Below are 21807 nucleotides of genomic sequence, written 5' to 3'. Positions count from 1 at the left end.
GAGGAAGTGGTGACAGTAAAGAGCTATGGGCTTCATTATTTTGTGTTGTTTTTAGTGTTGCTTTGTTTAGTGTCAGAGAGATTTGAACAGGTTTGTAGGCTGAAAGGAAGAACTTTGTCCTTCTGAAAAAGTTCTTAGCTTTAATTTTTCAGATATTTTTTGGGGACATAATTTCAGAACTTACAGAAAAGTTCCAAGAAGACTACAAAGAACTCTCTTAGCTTCTTAAATCAGATTCTACCGTCATTAACATTTACCATTTCTTCCCCTTCCTCTCCATTATCATTACTCCTCTTCCGATCATTCTGAGAGCCAGTTGCAGACATGATGCCATTTCACCTCTAAATATTTCATTGTGTATTTTCCTCAAATATGAGTACATGATTCTATAACCTTATTGCAACCCTCCCAATCAGGAAATTAACACTGATACAATACTACCATCCTTTCCATGGATCCCATTCAAATTTTACCTACTGCCCAATGTCTCCTTTTCCTTTCTAGGTTGGAATTCAAATCCACAGTCCTACATTACAATTCCTTGTCATATTGTCTTTGATCTGCTTTAATCTGCTAAACCATTTCCTCACTCCTTCCTTATCTTTCGTGACCTTGGCAATTTTAAATAGTACAAGCCTTTGATTCTGTAGTATGTCCCTCAACCTGGACCATCTGGTGTTTCCTCAAGTCAAGACATAAGTTTTTGGCAGGAGTGCTACTCAAAAAATATTTCACTGTGTTCTTCTCAGTGTATCACATCAGGAAGTACAGGACATCAGCTTATTCCACTGATGATGCTAACCTTAATCACCTGTTCAAGGTGGTGTCTGTCAGTTTTTTCCACTGTAAAGTCACAATTTTTTTTTTTTAAATTTTAAAATCTTTAATTCTTACATGCATTCCCAAACATGAACCCCCCTCCCACCTCCCTCCACAATTTTTTTTAAAATTTATTTTAAATTTGGCCATGCCGTGTGGCTTTCAGGATCTTAGGTCCCCAACCAGGGATTAAACTTGGGCTCCAGCAGTGAAAGTGCCAAATCCTAACCACTGGGATGCCAGGGAATTCCCAAACTCACCATTTTCAACACTTTACTGAGTGTTTTCTGGGGAAATACTCTGAAACTACTCTGATATACTACCCTCCATCAAACTTCCACCCATGTGGTATAATATGCATTGATGAATACTGTATGAAATAATTGCCAGGAAGTATTCTACTTCCATTATTCCATCTACATTTGTTAGTTGGTGTTCTATAGTGAAGTGCAGTTTTCTCTTCTCCTTACATTCAGTTACATTAGTGTTTATTATATCAGTATGGATTCTTATTTCAGTCAATGAGTTGTAATCCATTTTGATGCTTAAATTTGTCCCAGATTTGGTCAGTGGACATTTATTTAAGATGGTTTCTATATTCTTATCCCATATCTTCATCATTCCCTGAGCACTTTTTACTTCCCAGCACTACAAACTATTTTGGTCTCATCTTGTACTCTCCCTGGATAAGGGGTGGAAACCCTTGGGAGGCCAGGCATTGGGAATATATGGCTGAGGTTATGCTGAGCCCAGTTGGTTCAAGGATGGCAGCTGGAGAGCATGGCAGCAGTAACTGAAGAGGCAGTGGTGCCCTAGAGAGATGGTAGTGTCATGGGCAGTGGGTTTGCAGAGATCCCCATGGAGGCAGAGCAGGGTAGTGACTGGAGCCCCTGAGTTCCTAGCACAATGGGGTGTGAAGTCAGGAAGCACTGAGAGCCCCACTCAGTCAGGCTAGTCTCGACAGGCTTGGACAATAACGACAAGGAGCCAGAGAGGAAAGGCAGGGGCCAGAGATCAGCTGGCAGCGGGCCATGCAGGTGGCAGATCAGCCCCAGGGCATCTGGCAGCAGCAGTGAGGCTGGGGAGCCCTGTGCTCCTGGGCATCCTCCAACCTTGGCTCCAGCCTTCCTCGGACCCCCTTCCTGGCAACTGTAGTAGGATCTTTGCCCTGGCCCCTGAAAAAGGTTTACATGCTCAGTGAGGACCAACAGTAGGTCAACCAGGGCACTGGGCATGTCCTTCAGCTACACGGAGTGGTTGAAGGGCATGTCCCTGCTAGTCAGGGCCCGACAAAATGTGGTCCACTGGAAAAAGAAATGGCAAACCACTTCAGTATTCTTGTCTTGAGAACCGCATGAACACAATGAAAAGGCAAAAAGATATGACACTGGAAGATGAGCTCCCCCAGGTGGGTAGGTGTCCAATATGCTACTGGGGAAGAGTGGAGAAATAGTTCCATAAAAAATGAAGAGGCTGGCCTAAAGTGTAAATGTCACTCAATTGTGGATGCGTCTGGTGGTGAAAGTAAAGTCCATTGCTATAAACAACAATATTGCATAGGAACCCGAAATGTTAGGTCCATGAGTCAAGGTAAATTGGACATGGTCAAGCAGGAGATGCAAGAGTGAACACTGACATTTTAGGAATCAGTGAACTAACTAAAATGGATGAGAATGGGTGAATTTAATTCAGATGACCCTTATATCTACTACTGTGGGCAAGAATCCTTTAGAAGGAATGGAGTAGCCCCCATAGTCAACAAAAGAGTCCAGAATGCAGTACTTGGGTGCAGTCTTAAAAACAACAGAATGATCTCCATTCATTTCCAAGGCAAATCATTCAGTGTCACAGTAATCCAAGTCTATGCCCCAGGCACTAATGCCAAAGAAGCTGAAGTTGAATGGTTCTATGAAGACCTACAAGATCTAGAACTAAGTTAAGTTGCTCAGTCGTGTCCGACTCTTTGCGACCCCATGGACTGTAGCCTACCAGGCTGCTCCGTCCATGGGATTCTCCAGGCAAGAATACTGAAGTGGGTTGCCATTTCCTTCTCCAGGGGATCTTCCCAACCCAGGGATCAAACCCAGGTCTCCGGTATTAGAGGCAGACGCTTTAACCTCTGAGATCTAGAACTAACACCAAAAAAAAAAAAAAAAAAAAAGCCCTTTTCATCATAGGGGACTGGAATGCAAAATACTAAGTCAAGAGATACCTGGAGTAACAGGCAAGTTTGGCCTTGGAGTACAAAATGAAGCAGGGCAAGGCTAACAGAGTTTTCAAGAGAATGTACTGGTCATAGCAAACACTATTTTTCCAACAATACAAGAGATGACACTACACATGGACATCACCAGATGGTAAATACTGAAATCAAATCGATTATATTCTTTGCAGCCAAAGATGGAGAAGCTTGATACAGTCAGCAAAAACAAGACCTGGAGCTGACTGTGGCTCAGATCATCAGCTCCTTATTGCAAAATTCAGGCTTATATTGAACAAAGTAGGGAAAGCCACTAAGTCAGTGAGGTATGATCTAAATCAAATGCCTTATTATTATGCAGGAGAAGTGACAAATAGATTCAAGGGATTAGATCTGGTAGAGTGTTTGAAGAACTATGGATGGAGTTTCATAACATTGTATAGGATATGGTGACCAAAACCATCCCCAAGAAAAGAAATGCAAGATGGCAAAATGAATGTATGAGGAGGCCTTACAAATAGCTGAGGAAAGAAGAGAAACAAAAGGCAAAGGAGATAGAGAAAGAAAGATATACCCATCTGAATGCAGAGTTCCAGAGAATAACAAGGAGAGATAAGAAAGACTGCTTAAGTAAAAAATACAAAGAAATAGAGAGAAACAATAAAATGGGAAAGACTAGAGATCTCTTCAAGAAACTTGAAGATATCAAGGGAGCACTTCATGCAACGATGGGCACAATAAAGAACAGAAACAGCTAGGACCTAACAGAAGCAGAAGAGATTAAGAAGAGGTGGAAAGAATACACAGAAGTGTACAAAAAAAGGTCTTAATGGCTCAGATAAACATGATGTTACTCACCTAAAGCCACATATCCTGGAGTGTGAAGTCAAGTGGGCCTTAGGAAGCATTACTATGAACAAAGCTAGCGGACATGATGGAATTCCAGTTGAGCTATTTCAAATCCTAAAAGATGATACTTTTAAAGAGCTACACTCAATATGCCAGCATATTTGGAAAACTCAGCAGTGGGCATAGGACTGAAAAAGGTCAGTTTTCATTCCAATCCCAAAGAAAGGTAATGCCAAAGAATGTTCAAATTACCATACAATTGTGCTCACTTCACATGCTAGGAAGATTATGCTCAAAATCCTTCAAGCTAGGCTTCAACAGTACATGAACCAAGAACTTGCAGATGTACAAGCTGGATTTAGAAAAGCAGAGGAACCAGAGATCAAATTGCCAACGTCTGTTGGATCATAGAGAAAGCAAGGGAATTAAAAAAAAAATCTACTTCTCCTTCACTGACTACGCTAAAGCCTTTAACTGTGTGGATCACAACAAACTATGGAAAATTCTTAAAGAGCTGGGAATACCAGACCACCTTACCTGTCTCCTGAGAAACCTGTATGTAGGACAAGAAGCAACAGTTAGAACCAGACATGGAAAAACAAACTGGTTCCTAATTGGGAAAGGAGTACTTCAGGGCTGTATGTTGTTATCCTGCTTATTTAACTTACATGTAGAGTACATCATGCAAAATATCAGTCTGGATGACTCACAAGCTGGAATCAAGATTGTGGGGGAAAATGTCAGCAACCTCAGATAATGCAGATGATACTAGCCTAATGGCAGAAAGTGAAGAGGAATTAAAGAACCTCCTGATGAAGAGGTTCTTCATGTGATGCGAAGAGCCAACTCATTGGAAAAGACCCTGATTCTGGGAAAGATTGAGGGCAGGAAGAGAAGGTGGCAACAGATGGTGAGATGGTTGGATGGCATTATCGACTCATTGGACATGAGTCTGGGCAAACTCTGGAAGATGGTGAAGGACAGGGAAGCCTGGCATGCTGCAGTCCATGTGTGCTAAGTAGCTTCAGTTGTGTCTGACTCTTTGTGACCCCATGGACTGTAGGCTGCCAGGCTCCTCTGTCCATGGGCTTCTCCAGGCAAGAATACTGGAGTGGGTTACCATTCCCTTCTCCAGGGGATCTTCCGGACCCAGGGATTGAACCGGCGTATCTTACGTCTCTTGCATTGGTAGGAGGGTTCTTTATCACTAGTGCTGCCTGGGAAGCCCAGTCCATGGGGTTGCAAAGAGTCAAACACGACTGAGTGACAACAAAGTTGTATTTAACAGCTGGAATGCACAATTCCAGAAAATTCAGCAATCTTCTCTTATGAGCTAGTATGAGGCTTCAGCATTCTCTGGCACCAAACTGTCTCAGTGTTTTCCTGTGATTATGGGGAAAGTGTGGTTTGTTCATGTATTTTTTACTTTGTATTATTTTTTAAGTGGTAGAAAAAGAAATGTTTCAAAAACGGAATGAGTACTTTCAAAAAAAGAATTTAATTAAAAAATAATAACTCCTCAGAAATTTTGGCCCTTGTCTCTCCACCTTCAGTTGAGGACAGTGTCAGCTGGCTTCCCAAACCCCAGACATAACCTCGTCCAGCAGATTTATGCAAATGCGCGTCAGATTATGATCCCTAAAATATAACTCTTGTTGTGTCACTCCTTTCCCAAAATCTGAAGTCACATCAAGTACAAATAAATTCTCAGGCAGGATTTGAGCTCTATTTCCTTTCCAAATGCTTTGTATTCCTCCAGCTCTTGTTCGGGGTTTTCAAAACCTTCTGTATGGCCTCTGTTCCACCAGGTGTGTGTGTGTGTGTGTGTGTGTGTGTGCGCGCGTGTGTGTGTGCGTGTGTGCGTGTGTGTGTGTGTATGTGTGTGTGTGTGTGTCCCTGCATGCAGCTGAGGGAGCCTCTGGAGAGGACAAGATTTGGGGCTCCAGCCCCTGCTTCTATTACAGCAGCTGTGATCATATTTCATATATTTCAGGTGACATTTTCATTTGGGGAAAAAAGCATTCTGCTGCTAAAAGTTAAACATTTGAAATGAACCATTTTAGTCCCATAGCATGGCTCATCCCAGTCAAGCACTCTCAAATCTGTATGTTTCCTTTGGGCATCTCATTTGTTCATTTAGTTCAACCAGTGATTTATTGAGAACTCTGTATGTGCCAGGCACTGGGCATAAAGCAGTGGATAAGATAGACTGTCTCTCCTTAGGGAGCTTACAGTTTAGAAGAGTGATGATAGATATTTGAAGAAATTTAGAAACAATGCCTTCCTTTCCCCTTCACTCTTCCTTTGAGATTTATCTCAGAGGCCACAGATTTTTCATAATCTTTTGATCTGCCTTTCCTAGTGACAGAAGAACTCCCTTCTTCATGTAAACTTCTGTAAACAACAGAGATGTTTGTTGTTTTTTTCTGTCCAGCATCCATTCTTTCACTTTCTGGTGGTAGTACCTGTAACCGTTTTTCAGAAACCATGTCTCCCTCCCCTCTCTCCCAGCTCATTGGGTTCCATTTGGTTTCCAGGACTGGGAAGTGACCTAGGCCTGGCCAGCTGGCACATGGAATCCTATTTGGCCATAGCGATTGGTTCAGTTCTGGCCACCCCTCTGCCTATAAAAATCGGTTTGAGATGGATAAACGATCTGAAATGGCCCATAGTGAATCCCAGACATGCACAGGAGCTTCAAGAAACAGCTCTCTTTTCTGGTGCATTTAAGCCTGAAAGTACACAGACCCAGAATTTTTGACAACCATTTTATAATGCTGTGGAGAATGAAGCCCTTGGAGAGAAAAGTAGATCGAGATGAAGGAGAAAGACAGGATCCTTGTGGATGCTGAATACCTGGGTCAAGCCACAACGAAAGCCTGAGCCCTAGATATCATCATTCCTTAAGCCATAAATTTCCCCTTTTGGGTTGAGTAATTTTTCATAGCCCAGCAGTTCTAACCTGGGCTCTCTAAAGCTATAGCCTGGTATTTCTCTGGCTCTAGCTTTGAAGGGACCTTTCTCTCTGTCTCTCTCCTTCTCCCCAGTAAATTTCTAAGTCCCCGGAATTCCTCATCTGTGGTCAGCAAACTAATCCTCTGCCATTTCCTTCTGTCCCACAGAGCTGGGGGTGGTGGTGAGGGGTCCCTTTTTCTGCAGAAGATGAGAATCCTAACCCTGCCTCAGCCACACAGCAAAGCAGCAGAGAGCCCATCTTTAGGTAACAGATATCCTCACCCTCTAAGGCAGTCAAGGTCTGGGTCCAGGGAACTGAAGGTCGCTGGTGCCCCATCCAAGGGCACAACGGTGCTGCCTCCTACCATTTTTCTTCATAACTCCGCTTAGGGGGCGCTTGTCTCGTGCCAGGCACTCATGCTGTATGTAATCCTCATAGCGACCTGAGGAGTGCGGTAATGACTGTATCCTCACCGTACAAGTGAGAAAGCTGAAGCCAAGAAGTTCTCTGACAGTCAAGGATCCACGGTTAGTAACGAATGGAGCAGAGTTACCAGACCTGCTTAAGCACTGCTCGGTGAACTGTGGCCACTAGGGACGGAGGGGAGCTTAAAGTGGGGAGGAGGACGAAGAAGGGACCTTTGGGGCCGTAGGAAGTTGAAACCCTGAGAAGCTGCTCAGGGGTGAGATTGGGCGCCGTCCCAGGGCGGCGCGGTGTGACTCGCTGTGATCCCTGGGCCTTGGGGTTTTCCGCGGCAGGTAGTCGGCTCGCCGAGGGGGCGCAGCCTTTGGGGCGGGGCTTCTCTAGGCCCGCCCCTCGCCCAGGTGTGGCGCCCGCACCCCCCGCCGCGAACCCCCCCAGTGCTGCCGAGGTGTAGGCCTGCCTGTAGCCCGGGCCTGGCCCGGCCGCCCGGGCCTTTGGCGGGGGCGGGGGCGGGGGGGGGGTGGAGGGAGAGAGTGCCGCGCCCTGCCCGGCCCAGGTGTCGTCTCCGGAGGCGGAGTTTGGGAATCCGGCTGCGGGAGATTCCCAGCCGGACTAGCTGAAGGGCAGCGACGGAAAGAAGCCTAAGGGCCAAAGCAGCGCCGGGCGGCGCGGGGAGTGCAGAAGGCAGGCAACGGCGCGGGACCGCCAGTATGTTCTCCCGAAACCACCGGAGCCGGGTCACCGTGGCCAGGGGCTCTGCCCTGGAGATGGAGTTCAAACGCGGCCGCTTCCGACTCAGCCTCTTATGCGACCCGCCGGAGGTGAGAGACGCGCGTCCCTGCCTTCCCCTCGCCCGGCTCCCGCAGTTCGGGCCGCCCGGGCCGCCCGCCCCGCCCGCGCGCGCCGAGGGGCGGAGACGCGGTGGGTCGGGTACAGAACAGAGGTTGTTGACTTAAAAAGTCAGGCGCGGACCGTCTGCACGTTAATCCAACCGTGTCACCCCAGACATTCTCTGGCCCAGTGGGATGATTTGCCTCCGCCTGGAAAAACTTCAGTTTAAGGAGCCCTAGGCTCGATTCCTAAGATGTGCCTTATGGCAGCCCTTCCTGGACATGTGCAACTAGCCGGGGTCTAACAAGACTCCTGGCCTGTGCCCGCTCCTTCCCTGGCCTCCAGCCGCATCCCACAGCCCGTCTCTACCGTCTGGGACAGCCTCCGCCGTCAGTCCTGACTTCTCGGCCTCCTTCGCTGAAACTCTCCGCAACTGCTCCTCTGTGGCTGGGGGAATCGGAAGTGAGGGGTTCCCGATTAACGATTTGGGATTATTTCCCACACTCAAGCTTTCAGCCTCCTTTTCTGTGGCCTAAGAAGGGTCCAGCCTTTACAGTTCCCTCCCTGGCCCACTACTTTGCCCAGGTCTGAGCCCTACTTGTAATTCCTTAAAGAGGCTCAGGAGAGGCTGAAAGATGTGAGGACCGAGCCAGGACCGAGAGGGCCAGTAGCGACAGCAGAGGCTGTCCCCCCAGGTCAGTTCTCCTTCGCTGCTGGTCCTGGAAAGAGTTAAGTGAGGGGGCCTTCCTCACTCCTCCCGGATTCCAGTCCTGGCTTCTGCACTGTTACCCCACAGCCTGCCCAGAACAAAGGCTCTTTCACACTCCTGTCCCACAGTCCCAGGCCTTCTCTGACTCAGAAGCTAGTGGGCCTGGGAGACAGGGCCTCTGTCGAGTCCCGCATAAGCAACGCCGCGTGGGGCCAGCGTGGGGGAGTGAGGGGCGAGGCCCAGGGACCAGGAGGAGGGGCCTGTGAGCTGGGGCCGCCCCCGGGATAAGCCCGGCCTTTTTGGGGGCCATCGCGGAGGAACCGGGGTGGAGCCGCTGGGCCCCGGAGCGGAGTGTGACTCCGTGGGCCTAGGGTTGAGGGGGCGGTGGTGGCAAAGCTGCAGCTGGCTGGGAATCGGGGCTGGTTTCCTGTCTGGAAGGGAAGGGGCCCGCAGAGGGGAGCGGGGGCAGCGCAGCCAGGCACACCCCTGCCTTTCTCCCTCCCTCTCCTCCCTTCTGCTGGAAAAGCAAGGTAATTGTGAACCCAGGGTGGGGCGGGCTGGATGAAGGTCCCAAGTTGGAAGAGGTGGCCCTGGGGGTTGGGCCGCAATTACCCCTCTGTCCCACTTCCTAGGCTCAATCAAGTCCCCACCTCTATCCCTCTTCTTCCTCAAACTAAGCCCGAACCCTTTCAGAAAGCAACCTCCTGACAATCCCCACGACTCCACAGAACCTGCATGAAGTGTCCCTTCCCGGCCCCCTTCCAGTTGTGCCTGCCCCTCACACCCTACAGCACACAGATTCTCTGTCCAGCGGGCCAGGGTTGTGGGCGGGGGCTGGGGAGGGGCCAGAGTCGGAATGAAAGAGCCTTTTTCTTCCACAGCTGGGAGAACAGCTGCCACCAAAGCAAGACTGGACACTCTGTGCCCAGAGCCCCTTCTGCAGCTGGCCTCCTCTCCGGGTACCCTGCTCATCCTCACCTCGCGTTCCTTTCCTCCCATGCCTGGCTCCTTCAGGGCCGGGAACAGCGGTAGGCAAGGAGACTCTGTCACAGCAGCCAGAGGGGTCTAACTGGAGCACGAGAGGGACAGGGGCTGCCTCTGCCTTCTGCCCAAGAACTGCCCACCTCTTTCAAGACGAGGAGAGCAGCGGGAGAGGAATTGTGGGGCAGCGTGGGGCTTGCTTGCCCCACCCCTCTGAGGGATCAGCAAGGGAAGGGGAGCCCAGGGGGCACAGAGATGCAGGACAGATTGCACATCCTGGAGGACCTGAATATGCTCTACATCCGGCAGATGGCGCTCAGCCTGGAGGTAACGACCCCACCCCTGGAGTGCACCTCCTCCACAGCATCCCAGCCCCAGTTCTGCGCTGCCCTTTCACACTGGGCTGCTCCCAGTGGGGAGAGGGATTAGGTGGTTCTGTGTGCCCTTCTTTGGGTGCTACTTATGGACCCAGGTTCAGTTCTGCCAGTTAGACTATTGTGTTGGCAACAGGGTCTTCACCCTTATTTCTGGAAGCTCTGTGGGTTGGTGTGGCTGTGTGTGCTGGGGCTGAGGGCCCCTTTTAGGTGTGGGAAGAAGAGTACACTGTGAGCGTGATCTTCAGGAAGGAGATGGCCTTACCGGAGAAGGGGAAGAGGATTCTAGAGCAGGATGTAACGATTCTGTGGCCCTGAAGATGGCAGGGAGCTGTTTATTCATTTATTTATTCTTAATCACATTTATCGAGCACCTACTATATGCCAGCTGCTTTCTAGATCTTGGGACACCTCAGTGAACAGGGAAGGGTCCACTCTAGGGGACCTAGAAACATGCAAACACATAAATAATCTCACAACGAAATTACCATAAACATCAGGTAGGACAGGCAGCATTAAGTGTAGGAGTCAGGGAAGGCCTTTGTGAGCTCTTTGAGCTGTGGCCAGAAGGATGAAGATATGTAAAGATGGGAGGAAGAACTTTCCAGACAGAGGGCAGAGTAAGGACCTTAAATGAGGATGATGATGATGGGGAAGAAAGAGAGCCAGTGTGGCTAAAACATACTGGTTGGGGTCAAATGATGGGCGGGGACAAGATTATGCAGGGCTTTGAAGGCCATGACAGGTCATTTAGATTTTACTATAAGTGTGATATTGGCCCATGGAGGGTTTTAAGCATGTGGGACAACTCCCCTAATGTTTTAATATGATAGCTGTTGTGTTTGAAAGGAACAGGCTAGGTGGGGGGGAGGGGGGGGCGTGACCACCAGCTAGGAGATCATTACAGCCTTTGGGGAATGAACCTGATGGTGAGGATTAAATGCTCATGGTGAAGACAGGGAGAAAAGGGCGGATTTGAAATGATGGTGGTAGATCTGACAGGGCTTGTTGATGGATTGGATGTGAGGCTGAGGCAAAGAGAGGGCTCCCGGATGATTCTCAGGTGTGTGGCTAAGCACTTGGGCAGTGTGGTCATTTACAGAGATGGGAAAGATAGAGGAAGCTGTGGCAGTGACTGCCTGGACCAGGCAGAGGGTTGCTGCTGAGGAAGGTCAGAGGTGGGACAGTACAGAGTCTAGCTCAGAAGGGGGATTTATCACATGTTTTTGCACCCTCAACCTGGTCTCCACGCCCTAGATAATGACAGACATTACTAGTCAATCATGGCACTCTTCACCAACAAATCCATGCATGGCCTCACAATCTTTCTCAGCACAATCTTGGCATAAATTATGCAGATTGTGTCCTTCACAAGGGCATTGCATAGTGGCAAGAGTCCTGGCCTAGTTTCAGGCTGTGTGAGGAGGAAACACCTTTATCTAAGTTATTTCCCTAGTGAGGGTCCTCTTTTTCTAATATGCAGAAAGTTGCCCAGGGTCTTCAATGGGACTCTGACACTACCTATTGTCTTGGGTTGGCACATGAGATAAAATCTATTTGCCATCCCTAGTCCTCTGCACTGTTCATGTTACTATGTGGGTATTTACATTTAAATTTTAATTAAAATGAAATAAAATAATTTTCAATTCCTTAATTACTTTAGCCATATTTCATGTGGTCCATGGCTATTGAGCATTTCCATCATTGTAGGATGATAGAATGATCTTATTGGACATGACTGGTCTAGGTATTTAAGTATTCAAATTCTGCATCCCTCCCCCTCCAGGTAATTGTTCTTCATAGGAGCCCTGCCCAAGTTCTGGGACAGAAAAGGGGGCTTAGATTTCACTTTAATCATCTCTTATTCAGCCATTGGTTGGTTGAGGGTGCTGTGTTCTTTCTCCAGGAGGCTCAGCAGTTCTCCAACCCCCAGCTCATTGATGTTTAGGGATTAGCAAGAGGGGTAGTTGTGAAAGTGTAAATTCAAGAAGATTTTTCTGGAGAAGGCAACTTAAGGTGCAAGTAAGGAGGAGGTGGGAGTGCTGGGCCCAGGCAGAAGTTAGATTTTCCCATTTAATCTTCAAACAGTGCTATGGAGCAGGTGGAATACCCAACTCCCACCCCCTACCCCTACCCCCAGAGATTAAGTTCTTACAGCTAGTCAAGTTCCTAAGCCAGGATTTGAATTTAGTCCTGGTGGAGTTTCTAAAAGGATCATAAGGCGATGAGAAGCAGAGCAGGAAGTTAGAGCCAGAAGAGAGTGGGAGGAACTGGAAAGGATGTCCAGAGAGGGCCTAGTATGTGCTGGGGTTTCGGGCCATGACTCAGCCTTCTTCAGCCCCTTGGGTCCTGACCCAGTCCAGCTGACATCCAACTGAGGGCTCTTTCCCAGGAGAGCCTGGTGAAAGTACCACCAGCTTGGGAAGAGAGGGCATATGGGTGGGGAGGAGGGGACATGGAGCTATCCCTGAGGTAGGGAGAGGGGGTGAAGGTCTGGGATCCAGATCCTGTGTCAGGATTCCCAAAATGGTCTGCCCAAAGGATGGGAGGTTTTTAGGGCATTCTCCACTGTGGGGCCATCAAGAGTGGATTCAAACCAGAGGGCTGTGGGGGCAGTGGCAGACAGGGTGTCTGGGCCCCTACACCAGCTCATCCGGGCTGGATACCGTGACTTCTCTGCAGCCCATTATACCAATGTATTCCAATGTATATACCTTCCTTCCTCTGGCAAGCTCCCAGGCCAGGAGTCACCCTGGGGAGCACTTATAACATGGAGGGGTCTCCTGATCTCCGGCAGCTCAAAAGCCTGGAGCCCTTTCCAGGGTGAGGGCAGTGCTTCTGGAGGCACCGCCCCTCTGCCACTAGGTCTCTCTGGTTAATGCTGCCACTGGAGCCTAATGGGGTCAGGCGCACAGAGGGACCGAGGGGTGCCTGCGGCTCACTCTCGTGACAGCTGGGAGCTGTCATCGGCGCTCACTGCAGCCTCACCTGGTGGTGAGGTTCCCTGGAGGACCAGCCACACTGCCTGCATCGTGCTGCATGGGCAACGGACAGGGCTAGGGAAGAATCCGCGAGTGCTGGGGCTGGGACCTAAAGGCAAGTTAGGAGGGGCCCTGAGGATGTTGCTCAGCCCTACCCCCCTCACTTGTTTGGGGTATTTGTGGTAGAAGCTGGATGGAGAATGAGATGGGGATGGGCAAGCAACAAACCTTAGCAGAGATGGGATCTTGGTGCAGGCAGGCATGGTGGAGGTGGGGACAACTGGGTAGTCTGAGAGGGCTTTCTGGTGGAGGGGGCACTGTACACGTTGGCCTATTTATAGTCAGGAAGGGAAACGTGGATAGTGAGGGTGATGAGATGAGGTGAGAGGTGATGAGAGTCTGGCCTAGCCCAAGTAGGGAAGGAAGAATCAGCAGGTAGGTCAGACAGGGCAGTTCCTGGAAGCAGTAATTTAGGGTGTTCAGGTCTTGGAGACTTGAAGGCTGGAGTCATCAGGGACAGAAGCAAGGGCACAGTGTGAAAGAGAGCTGGTGTGAGGGAGAAGACAGGTTTTGATGTTGGGCAGTCACATTCACCCTCCTTTTCCAACCCTGTGACTCCACTTGGCTTGCTTCTGATGTGTATACACTGTAATAGGGTTAGTCTTCCAGTTGCTCTCTGAAGCCTTCCCCATCACCTCAGCCAGAAACAAATAGGGTCTGTTTCCTGAGTGCCTTTGTGCCATGACCTGGCACTTACAGAACAGCCATTAATGTCTGCATCTCTCACCTCCCAGCTGGATTTCAAATGTGAAGCCTTCGACAGCACAGGGATGCTCTAGTGTTATTATTGAGTGAATGTTACTGGGGCTGAGGTAGCATCATTAAAATAAGTACACACTACTTCCTCCCCGCCCCCACCTCCTTCCAAGTACACCATATGTTGGGCATTTTGCTAAGTGCCTGCTCAGCAACTCGCTCTTGACCTTCTGTTTCACCTGCCTTCATGTCTGTCTTCACCTCCCTTACTCAGAAGGCCAGCAGGTGGCACGCTCCAGAATCTGGGGTGTGTAGTGCATTCTGTACAGCATGCGTGAACACTGTAGGTAGTATGCTTCTTCTCCACTGACCCCTTGCCAACTAGGGTCTCTCATCACTTGAGTCTTTGGGGTAACCCAGGATCTACCATCTGTGGCCATTCACTTTAGGTGGTGGTTCTCAGCCTGGGCTACACCTCAAGGTCACTTGGGGAATTTTCCCAAAAATGCACACGCCCCACCTCTTAAGAGATTCTTATTTTGCTAATCTGAGGTGGGCCTTGGTGACCTTTTTTTAAATAATCAGAAGATTTAATTTTTTTAAAAGGTAACACTTTCCAATAGTATGGAGGTTTATAAACTATCATAAGTTGACTTTCTATTCCTGGCTCCCAGCCCCACAACCACTACTATTTTATGTGTATCTATGGATATGGATATGCATATATAAACATATGCATATATAAATATGCTCCAAATAGGAGCATGCTGTAATACTGTTCTACTATCTTTTCTCATTTCATGTATTTTGAATAGTTTCATTTTTGCATACATGTCTACCTTAATGTCTGCAATATTCCATATTCTGTGGTATAGATGTACTATAACATATTTAACCAATGCCCTATTGAAGGACTTTTAATCTTGGTGTTTTAAATTGATGCTGCAATGAATATGGCTCTGGCCACAAGTGTCACTGTATTTGTAGAATAAAATCCTAAATGATGCATAACTGGATAAAAGGATGTGAATTTGTGGTTTTTACAGATTTTTCCAAATTGTGCTCCAAAGAGGCTGAAAAAATTTATACTCCCAAGGGCATCTGTATTTTTACAAAGCTTCTCTGGTTATTCCTGGGCAGTTGAAATTGAGACTCAGTCCCTGCCCTTTAGTTGCCTGAAACCTAAGTTCATCAGTTTCTTGTTGACCACGGCCCACTAAGGGACTGAAGGGTGCATCAGTCTGTCCCCTGATTGATATTTCCTTCTCTTCCTTATCCCCACTCTGGCTAGGACACAGAGTTGCAAAGAAAGTTGGACCATGAGATCCGGATGAGGGAAGGGGCCTGCAAGCTGCTGGCGGCCTGCTCCCAGCGAGAGCAGGCTCTGGAGGCCACCAAGAGCCTGCTGGTGTGCAACAGCCGCATCCTCAACTACATGGGCGAGCTGCAGCGGCGCAAGGAGGCACAGGTGCTGAAGAAGACAGGCCGGCGGTAAGCAAGGGGGAGGCGAGGCCTTATGGGGATAGTGGTGCAGTGGATATATATATGAAGCATGGAGTATGGGGCACCTCGAAGACGACTTCCTGATGAAGACTTCCCAGGGACCTAGAAGACACCTTGGTGTTTTATCATCACAGTGTGCTGCCCAGAGGCACACTAGTGAGTTGCTAGGGCCCAGTAAAGCCAGTGTGTCTGGTGAAAGGCCGGCAGTCTGAGGAGAGTAATGCGGAAGTGCTAATTTGCTAAGCCGTTCCTGTGATCTGATGAGCCTGTTTGGCTTCTGGAAAGCTAATTTTCTCAAAGCCAGTTCACCAAATGGTCAATTTGCTAAATGACCAATTAGTCATTTACTGTAACAGACAGTAGCTAATTGTACCTGGGGTTTGCCTCATCTGAGGCAGAAATTGGGAGAAATAATAATAAAAAAAATTTAAGTAAAAGCCTACCCATTCATATAAATTAGACTGTGTACTAAAAGGACCCAATCTGACAAAACTGTAGTGAAATGGTTGAGGTGATGCTCTGGTAAGACTAAAATGTGGGAGAAAATATTTGGCAAATTGATCATTCTGAGAACTGACCATTTTTTTGTAAATTGGTGGCTTGGAAAATTGGCTTCTGGCAGAGTAACCTGTTTGACCCCACAAGGCTGAGTGGGGAGAAGGTACAGGCCCCTTACAGGCATAGTGTCCATTCCAGCTCACACACAGGAGAGGTTGCCAGGAGGCCTCTAGAGTTCACCCGTGAAGACAGCAGGGAAAGGCAGGAACCCCTCAACGGCTGCTCCATAAAGTTAAAGGAAGAGCAAGCAGGCATAGGGACAGCTTCTACTGTGAGTCTGCTGTCTCTTAAGAGGTGGCTGTTGACAAGTTCTGCCTTGCCCAAGTCCCCACACGTCCCATACAGTGTGATCTGTGGTGCACCCTAGGCCCTGGCAGCTGAACACATTGCCATCAGTGCCACGTCGTTTAGTTTAAGGCTGTTCCAAGTCACTAGTTTCATTATGAAGAGTTGTAAATTAGTATGGAGAAGCTGGCCACCACCTTAGGAAAGGGACACATGCTCAGTGAGTTCTAATGATAGGCAGGGAGGGGAGGAAGATCTGATGTCCCTCCCGCAGTGGAGGAACTGGGGAACTTGGGGCACTGGGAAGGTTTAGCCAATTTGGCCAGATGGGTAGAGGAGAAATCAAACCTGGGGGCGAAGATGGAGAGAGATTTGTGATAAATGGGACATAAATGTCCCCTATTTGGGTTCTTGATTTTCTGACTGACCGAGTACCCTCCTTCATTGAAGTGATGAGATGGTGGAGACAAGCAGCCTCCTTTGTTGTTAAAAAGAAAGCCTGCAAACTCCTCCAAGCCTGAGGAGAATCCTTGAAAGGGAGTCTCTCTGTGCAACCTGTCTCCTCAAGCCCCACTTCTTCCTGGCAGGAGTCTAGGGAGGTGGTCAGGAAGGGTGCTTGTTGGGGGTGGCCTGAGCTTGTACTGGGTGTGTAAGCTAAGTGCCTCTAGTATTCCCAAGCCCAGCAACCTCCTGGGTTCAATGGACAACTCTCCCTAACAGTCCTTCAGCTCTGCCAGTGTCAGCCTGGCAGGGATCTGGCAGCTGAGCTCTGGGCCGGGGGAGTCCTAGAGCCTTTGGGAACCAGAATCAGGGGGAATAGTGTCAAGAGGCCAGGCTAGGATGTTGTGATTTGCCCACAGGCCTTCGGACAGTGGGCCACCCACTGAACGCTCTCCCTGCCGTGGCCAGATCTGCATTTCTGGTAAGAAGCACAACTACCCCAGCTGCTGGCATTCTTTGCCCAGTGGTAAGATCTCCTGTCCCGGTTTGACATCTATTCCTATCCCTCTGCCCCTTAGATCTTCGGATTCCACTCATGTGGAAGGACACAGAATATTTCAAGAACAAAGGCGGTGAGTTCCACTCACGTGGGACAGACTTAAGGGAGGGGCCCTGAGACTGGAGGTCCCCTTGGGGGCACATCATTACTGATTTTGCTCTCGGCCCCCAGACCTGCACCGCTGGGCTGTGTTCCTGCTGCTGCAGATAGGGGAACACATTCAGGACACAGAGATGATCCTGGTGGACAGGACCCTCACAGACATCTCCTTTCAGAACAACGTGCTCTTGTGGGTACCTCATCCCTGTGGCTCCCAGCTTTCTCTACTAGGCTCTGATCACATAGCTTTAGAGGAGGGAAGAGAAGGAGGGAGGGAGCTGGGCCTTCCCTGTGGAGCTGTCCTGTACTTGCATGACATCCATCCTAACCCCAGCGCTGCTCCCTAGACTGGCCCAGACTATCCTCCTCTCCTTGCTTCCTTCCGTATTCCTACAGTGCCGAGGCAGGGCCAGACTTTGAACTGCGGCTGGAGCTGTATGGGGCTTGCGTGGAAGAGGAGGGGGCCCTGGCTGGAGCCCCCAAGAGGCTCGCCACCAAACTCAGCAGCTCCCTGGGCCGCTCCTCAGGGAGGCGTGTCCGAGCATCGCTGGAGACTGCTGGGGGCTCAGGCAGCAGTCCCATCTTGCTTCCCACCCCGGCTGTGGGGTAAGCACCTATATTCCTCCCCAGCCCTCAGCTGGCCACCGGTCATCTCTGAGCTGTGTTGAGCATGCAGAGCCTATTTCCTACTGTTGCCAGGACATGCAGACAGATATGAATGAGCAGTGGTCACATACTGGGAGGCACTCTGGCCCATACCTCAGGTACCTCAAACAGCCAACTGAGAAGACCAACAGGAATGCAGGAAGAGCTAGGTTCTGGGGTCTTCACTGCTTCTGCAGCAACAGATACACCTTATGTAGATATAACAGAGTGCCCCTGGCTACAGCAAAATACCTGGGTGCTGTGGTGTTGCCTACAGGCAGCTGGAGGCACCTAGCAGACTCACTGGGTCTCTGAGGAGCAGTTTGAGAACCTTGCAGGTAATGAACAGATTGCTTATTTTGGAGATAGACGCAGATTCAAATTCAAGTTCCGCCACCTCAGTTTTATTTTGGGGCAGACTTCTTAACCTCTTTAAGCCTCAAGCTGCCTCGTCTATTAACTAAAGAATGCCACCAACCTCAGGGCTATTGTGGGAATACAGTGGGATAACATTTAAAGCACAGGCCCCAGCACTTATCGGGAGTACAGTAAATGTTTGTTTCATCCCCTGTGGGGGAGGCAAGCTAGTTTTCTGTGGGGCAGCCTAAACAGTGGGGCAGACAGACCTGCTCAGCTCTTATTGCTCTTGCCACCCAGCATGCCCCTCACTTGGCTGCTGCCCACTTCTCTGTCCTGCAGCGGTCCTCGTTACCACCTCTTGGCTCATACCACGCTCACCCTAGCAGCTGTGCAAGATGGGTTCCGCACACATGACCTCACCCTCGCCACTCCTGGTGAGTATGTGTCTGTGTGGAGGATGCTGGATGATGAGAAGAGGGGCTGTTAGATGGTCCCTTCCCCTTCACATTTCCCACCCTCACCCTGCACTTCTTTCTCCCCCAGAGGAGAACCCTGCCTGGCTGCCCCTTTATGGTAGCGTGTGTTGCCGCCTAGTGGCTCAGCCTCTCTGCATGACTCAGCCTACTGCAAGTGGTACCCTCAGGGTGCAGGTGAGGGGCCCTGAGGAGTGGAAGGGAAGTGGGAGAAGACAAAGGAGAGCCAGATCACCTAGGGATCAAGGAACTATTGGAAACCTAAGATCTGGGTGGAGGAAGAAGGGGCATGGTAAGATGAAAGGAGGGTAAGATAGGAGGGTGGGCAAAAAGGAGTCATTTTTCTGTGGGGGGCTGGGAAGAAGGGTGTTGGGGGTGTGATTCCCCTAGGAAACCTTGAGTCATTTATGCAGCAAGCTGGGGAGCCGCGGGACTGGGTGCAAGTACATGGAGTCCTGAAAGGCACAAACCTCTTCTGTTACCGGCAACCTGAAGACACAGACGCTGGGGACGAGCCGCTGTTTACTATCGCAATCAACAAGGTGATGAGTCTCTGGTGGTGAAGCCACCAGGTGCCAGGGTTCGGGAACCTCTCCATCAGGCCCCAGGAGGGTGGGCACAGAGACCTCAGAGAGATCAAAGCTAGCTTCCTGCTCCCAACAGCACCACACCCAGCTTCAGGATCAGGGATGCCGAGGGACCGTGTTCTCCCCACCAGCATCACGGAAAACGCGTCCCTTCTACTCGCCAGCCTCAGCCCTTGCCAGAGGGTTCTAGTGCCAGTTTAGGACTTTTCATCCTCCTCTCGTCTTTCTTCAGATTCCAGTCTGCATCTCTTTTACCCTTTCCTGGTTTTCTCTCCCAGCCCAAGTCCAAGGACCGTCTTTGTTTCCTAGCCCTTTTGCTGGCATTCCTGCCGACTTTTATACAAGTATTGAGGGGCCTTAGTGTTCCTGTTCCTGCCTGCCTCCTCACCTTCCCTGCCTTGCTCAATCTCTCCTTTCCTGTCTTCATCTGCTCCTTCTCCTGACTAAGGATGACTTGTCTCATTCTCCTTTCTTGCCATTTCTTCCTACTCTGATCAGTAGGAGGCAAATGAGACGGCTTGGTGAAAGCTCCACAAGCTCCTCCTTCTAAGGGTAGGGATGACCAAGCCTGCCTGATGTCACAGCTGACTTCTGTGGCCAAGGTGAAGGTGGAAGCAGATCTTGGATTTCTCCTATAGGAGACTCAAGTCCGGGCAGGGGAGCTGGACCAGGCAGCCGGCTGGCCCTTCACGCTGAGCATCAGTAACCGGTATGGGGAGGAAGAGGTGACACACGCTCTTCAGGCAGAGAGTCGGGGAGCCCTGCAGAGCTGGATGGAGGCTCTGTGGCAGCTCTTCTTTGACATGAGTAAGAGGAGGGGTCTGGATTGGGGCTTGTTATTTTTACCAAAATAATTTGATAATTCTTATAATTCAAAATTATATAATTAATACAATATTAAATTATTATAATAATTCCTATAATAATATAATACTTTTTGACATGAGCTTATTTCGAGAATGTATGGAAGGGAATGTAGCAGGGGAGAAGGCAGCCCACCCCCACCAGTGCTCTCCCCTCAGGTCAGTGGAAGCAGTGCTGTGATGAGATCATGAAGATTGAAACACCTGCTCCTCGGAAACCACCCCAAGTGCTGGCCAAGCAGGGGTCCTTGTACCATGAAATGGGTGAGTGAAAACGCACTGTGGGATCCTCGTAGGAAGTTGCACTGGGGGCTTCAGGGGAACCCAGATAATAGAGACAGAGAGAAAGCACACTGTGGGCTAAGGCAGAGCTCTGGGGACCCAAGTCCCACCCAGGATTCCTTTCCCTTCTCCAACTCTTCTTAAATCACCTCCACCAAAGTTCAAACAAAACCCTGTAGAATCAGACTCATTTCATGGATTTTTTCCCCTAATTTTTTCTTTCCTGTTTCCCTTTCTGTATGTGGATTCCTGTCTCTTCCTCTGACCCTTCACTTGCCTGGCAATGCTTTAATTTTCCCCCTCTTTCTTGGTTTCTTCACCTACTTCTGCCTACTCCCCTCTTGCTGTCCATCCACTGCCCCCATGTGCCACAGTCTTATCAGAGCCTGCGGCTCCTGGGGGCCCATGTGAGGGGCTGCTCCTGCAGGATGATGCAGTCTCAGCTGAGATCCGGGCTCTGCTTTCCTCCGCTTACAGTGACAGGTGATGCTCAGGGCTGAGTAGCTCTGGGGCCCAAGCTCTGACTCCCCTCCCCTCAATCCCTTCCTGATACCACAGCTATTGAGCCGCTGGATGACATCGCAGCGGTGACAGACATCCTGGCCCAGCGGGAGGGCGTGAGGCTGGAGACGCCCCCACCCTGGCTAGCAGTGTTTACAGACCAGTCTGCCTTGCCTGGCCCCTGCTCACCTACTTCAGTGGCCCCAGCTCCAGCCCGGATCCATTCCTTGCCCTGGGGGAGACCCCGAACATTCTCTCTGGATGCTGTCCCCCCAGACCATTCCCCTGGGGCTTCTCGCTTGGCCGCCCCTCTCCCCCTGCAGCGATCCCCACGATCCAGAGGCCTCTGCAGCAAAGGCCCACCCCACACTTGGCTCCAGTCACCAGTGTGAGAGAAAAAGGTGCTGGGCAACAGGATCTGGCCAGAAGAGGGGAAGATCTGTGTGCAGCTGGGCTCGGATTCAGCACTGTTTGTAGCAGGCTGACCAGCTTGGCCTCCCCTTCCTCTGCTGGAGTTGGGGTAGGCTGAGAAGGGGTAGCCGAAGTCCCTTTAAGCTGCAGTCACCACGGTGCTGAGGGACTCATTCCCAGGGCTGGCTGGGACCCCGTAAACCCTTCCTGGGAGAAAACTGGAACCAACCCTGCCCTACCTCCCTTCATTAACCAGCTTTGAGAATGGCACTGAAGAGCCCTGGGAGGGAACACCCCTCCCTTGTGACTTTTACATTGACCATTAAAGTTATTTAACATCACCCTTCACCTGGTTGTTGAG

At 49.8% G+C, this 21807-nt stretch overlaps 1 protein-coding gene across 5 annotated transcripts; it reads left to right on the top strand.

Annotated features, from left to right (window-relative positions):
• Positions 1 to 7245: 7245 nt before the first annotated feature.
• On the top strand, positions 7246 to 21794 carry RTKN (rhotekin). Of its 5 annotated transcripts, none has more exons than XM_042248124.1 (13): positions 7857 to 8068; positions 9669 to 10095; positions 15171 to 15370; positions 17086 to 17147; positions 17245 to 17298; positions 17397 to 17514; positions 17721 to 17930; positions 18669 to 18763; positions 18873 to 18979; positions 19216 to 19344; positions 20028 to 20196; positions 20412 to 20516; positions 21093 to 21794. In XM_042248124.1, exons 2-13 carry the CDS (start codon positions 10024 to 10026, stop codon positions 21425 to 21427), a joined length of 1656 nt encoding a protein of 551 aa, XP_042104058.1. In that variant the 5' UTR covers positions 7857 to 8068; positions 9669 to 10023; the 3' UTR covers positions 21428 to 21794. The 5 variants fall into 5 exon arrangements, with proteins under 5 accessions (XP_042104059.1, XP_004006143.3, XP_060269897.1 ...); XM_004006095.5 differs by lacking the exon at positions 7857 to 8068 and adding an exon at positions 9083 to 9317; XM_042248125.2 differs by lacking the exons at positions 7857 to 8068; positions 9669 to 10095 and adding an exon at positions 7246 to 7351.
• The last annotated feature ends 13 nt before the right edge of the window (positions 21795 to 21807 follow it).

Source organism: Ovis aries, chromosome 3 (assembly GCF_016772045.2).
Source record: "Ovis aries strain OAR_USU_Benz2616 breed Rambouillet chromosome 3, ARS-UI_Ramb_v3.0, whole genome shotgun sequence".
NCBI classification, from domain to species: Eukaryota; Metazoa; Chordata; class Mammalia; order Artiodactyla; family Bovidae; genus Ovis; species Ovis aries.
Note: the sequence above shows the minus strand (reverse complement) of the source record. Positions and strands in the feature narration are given on the sequence as shown.

Excerpts from the sequence above, each read along its gene's own strand:
- RTKN (XM_004006094.6), top strand. The coding sequence starts at position 7,958 with ATGTTCTCCCGAAACCACCGGAGCCGGGTCACCGTGGCCAGGGGCTCT. Across the intron at positions 18,764-18,872 it reads CCTCACCCTCGCCACTCCTG|AGGAGAACCCTGCCTGGCTG; the intron begins GTGAGTATGTGT and ends TTTCTCCCCCAG. Across the intron at positions 20,517-21,092 it reads GTCCTTGTACCATGAAATGG|CTATTGAGCCGCTGGATGAC; the intron begins GTGAGTGAAAAC and ends CTGATACCACAG.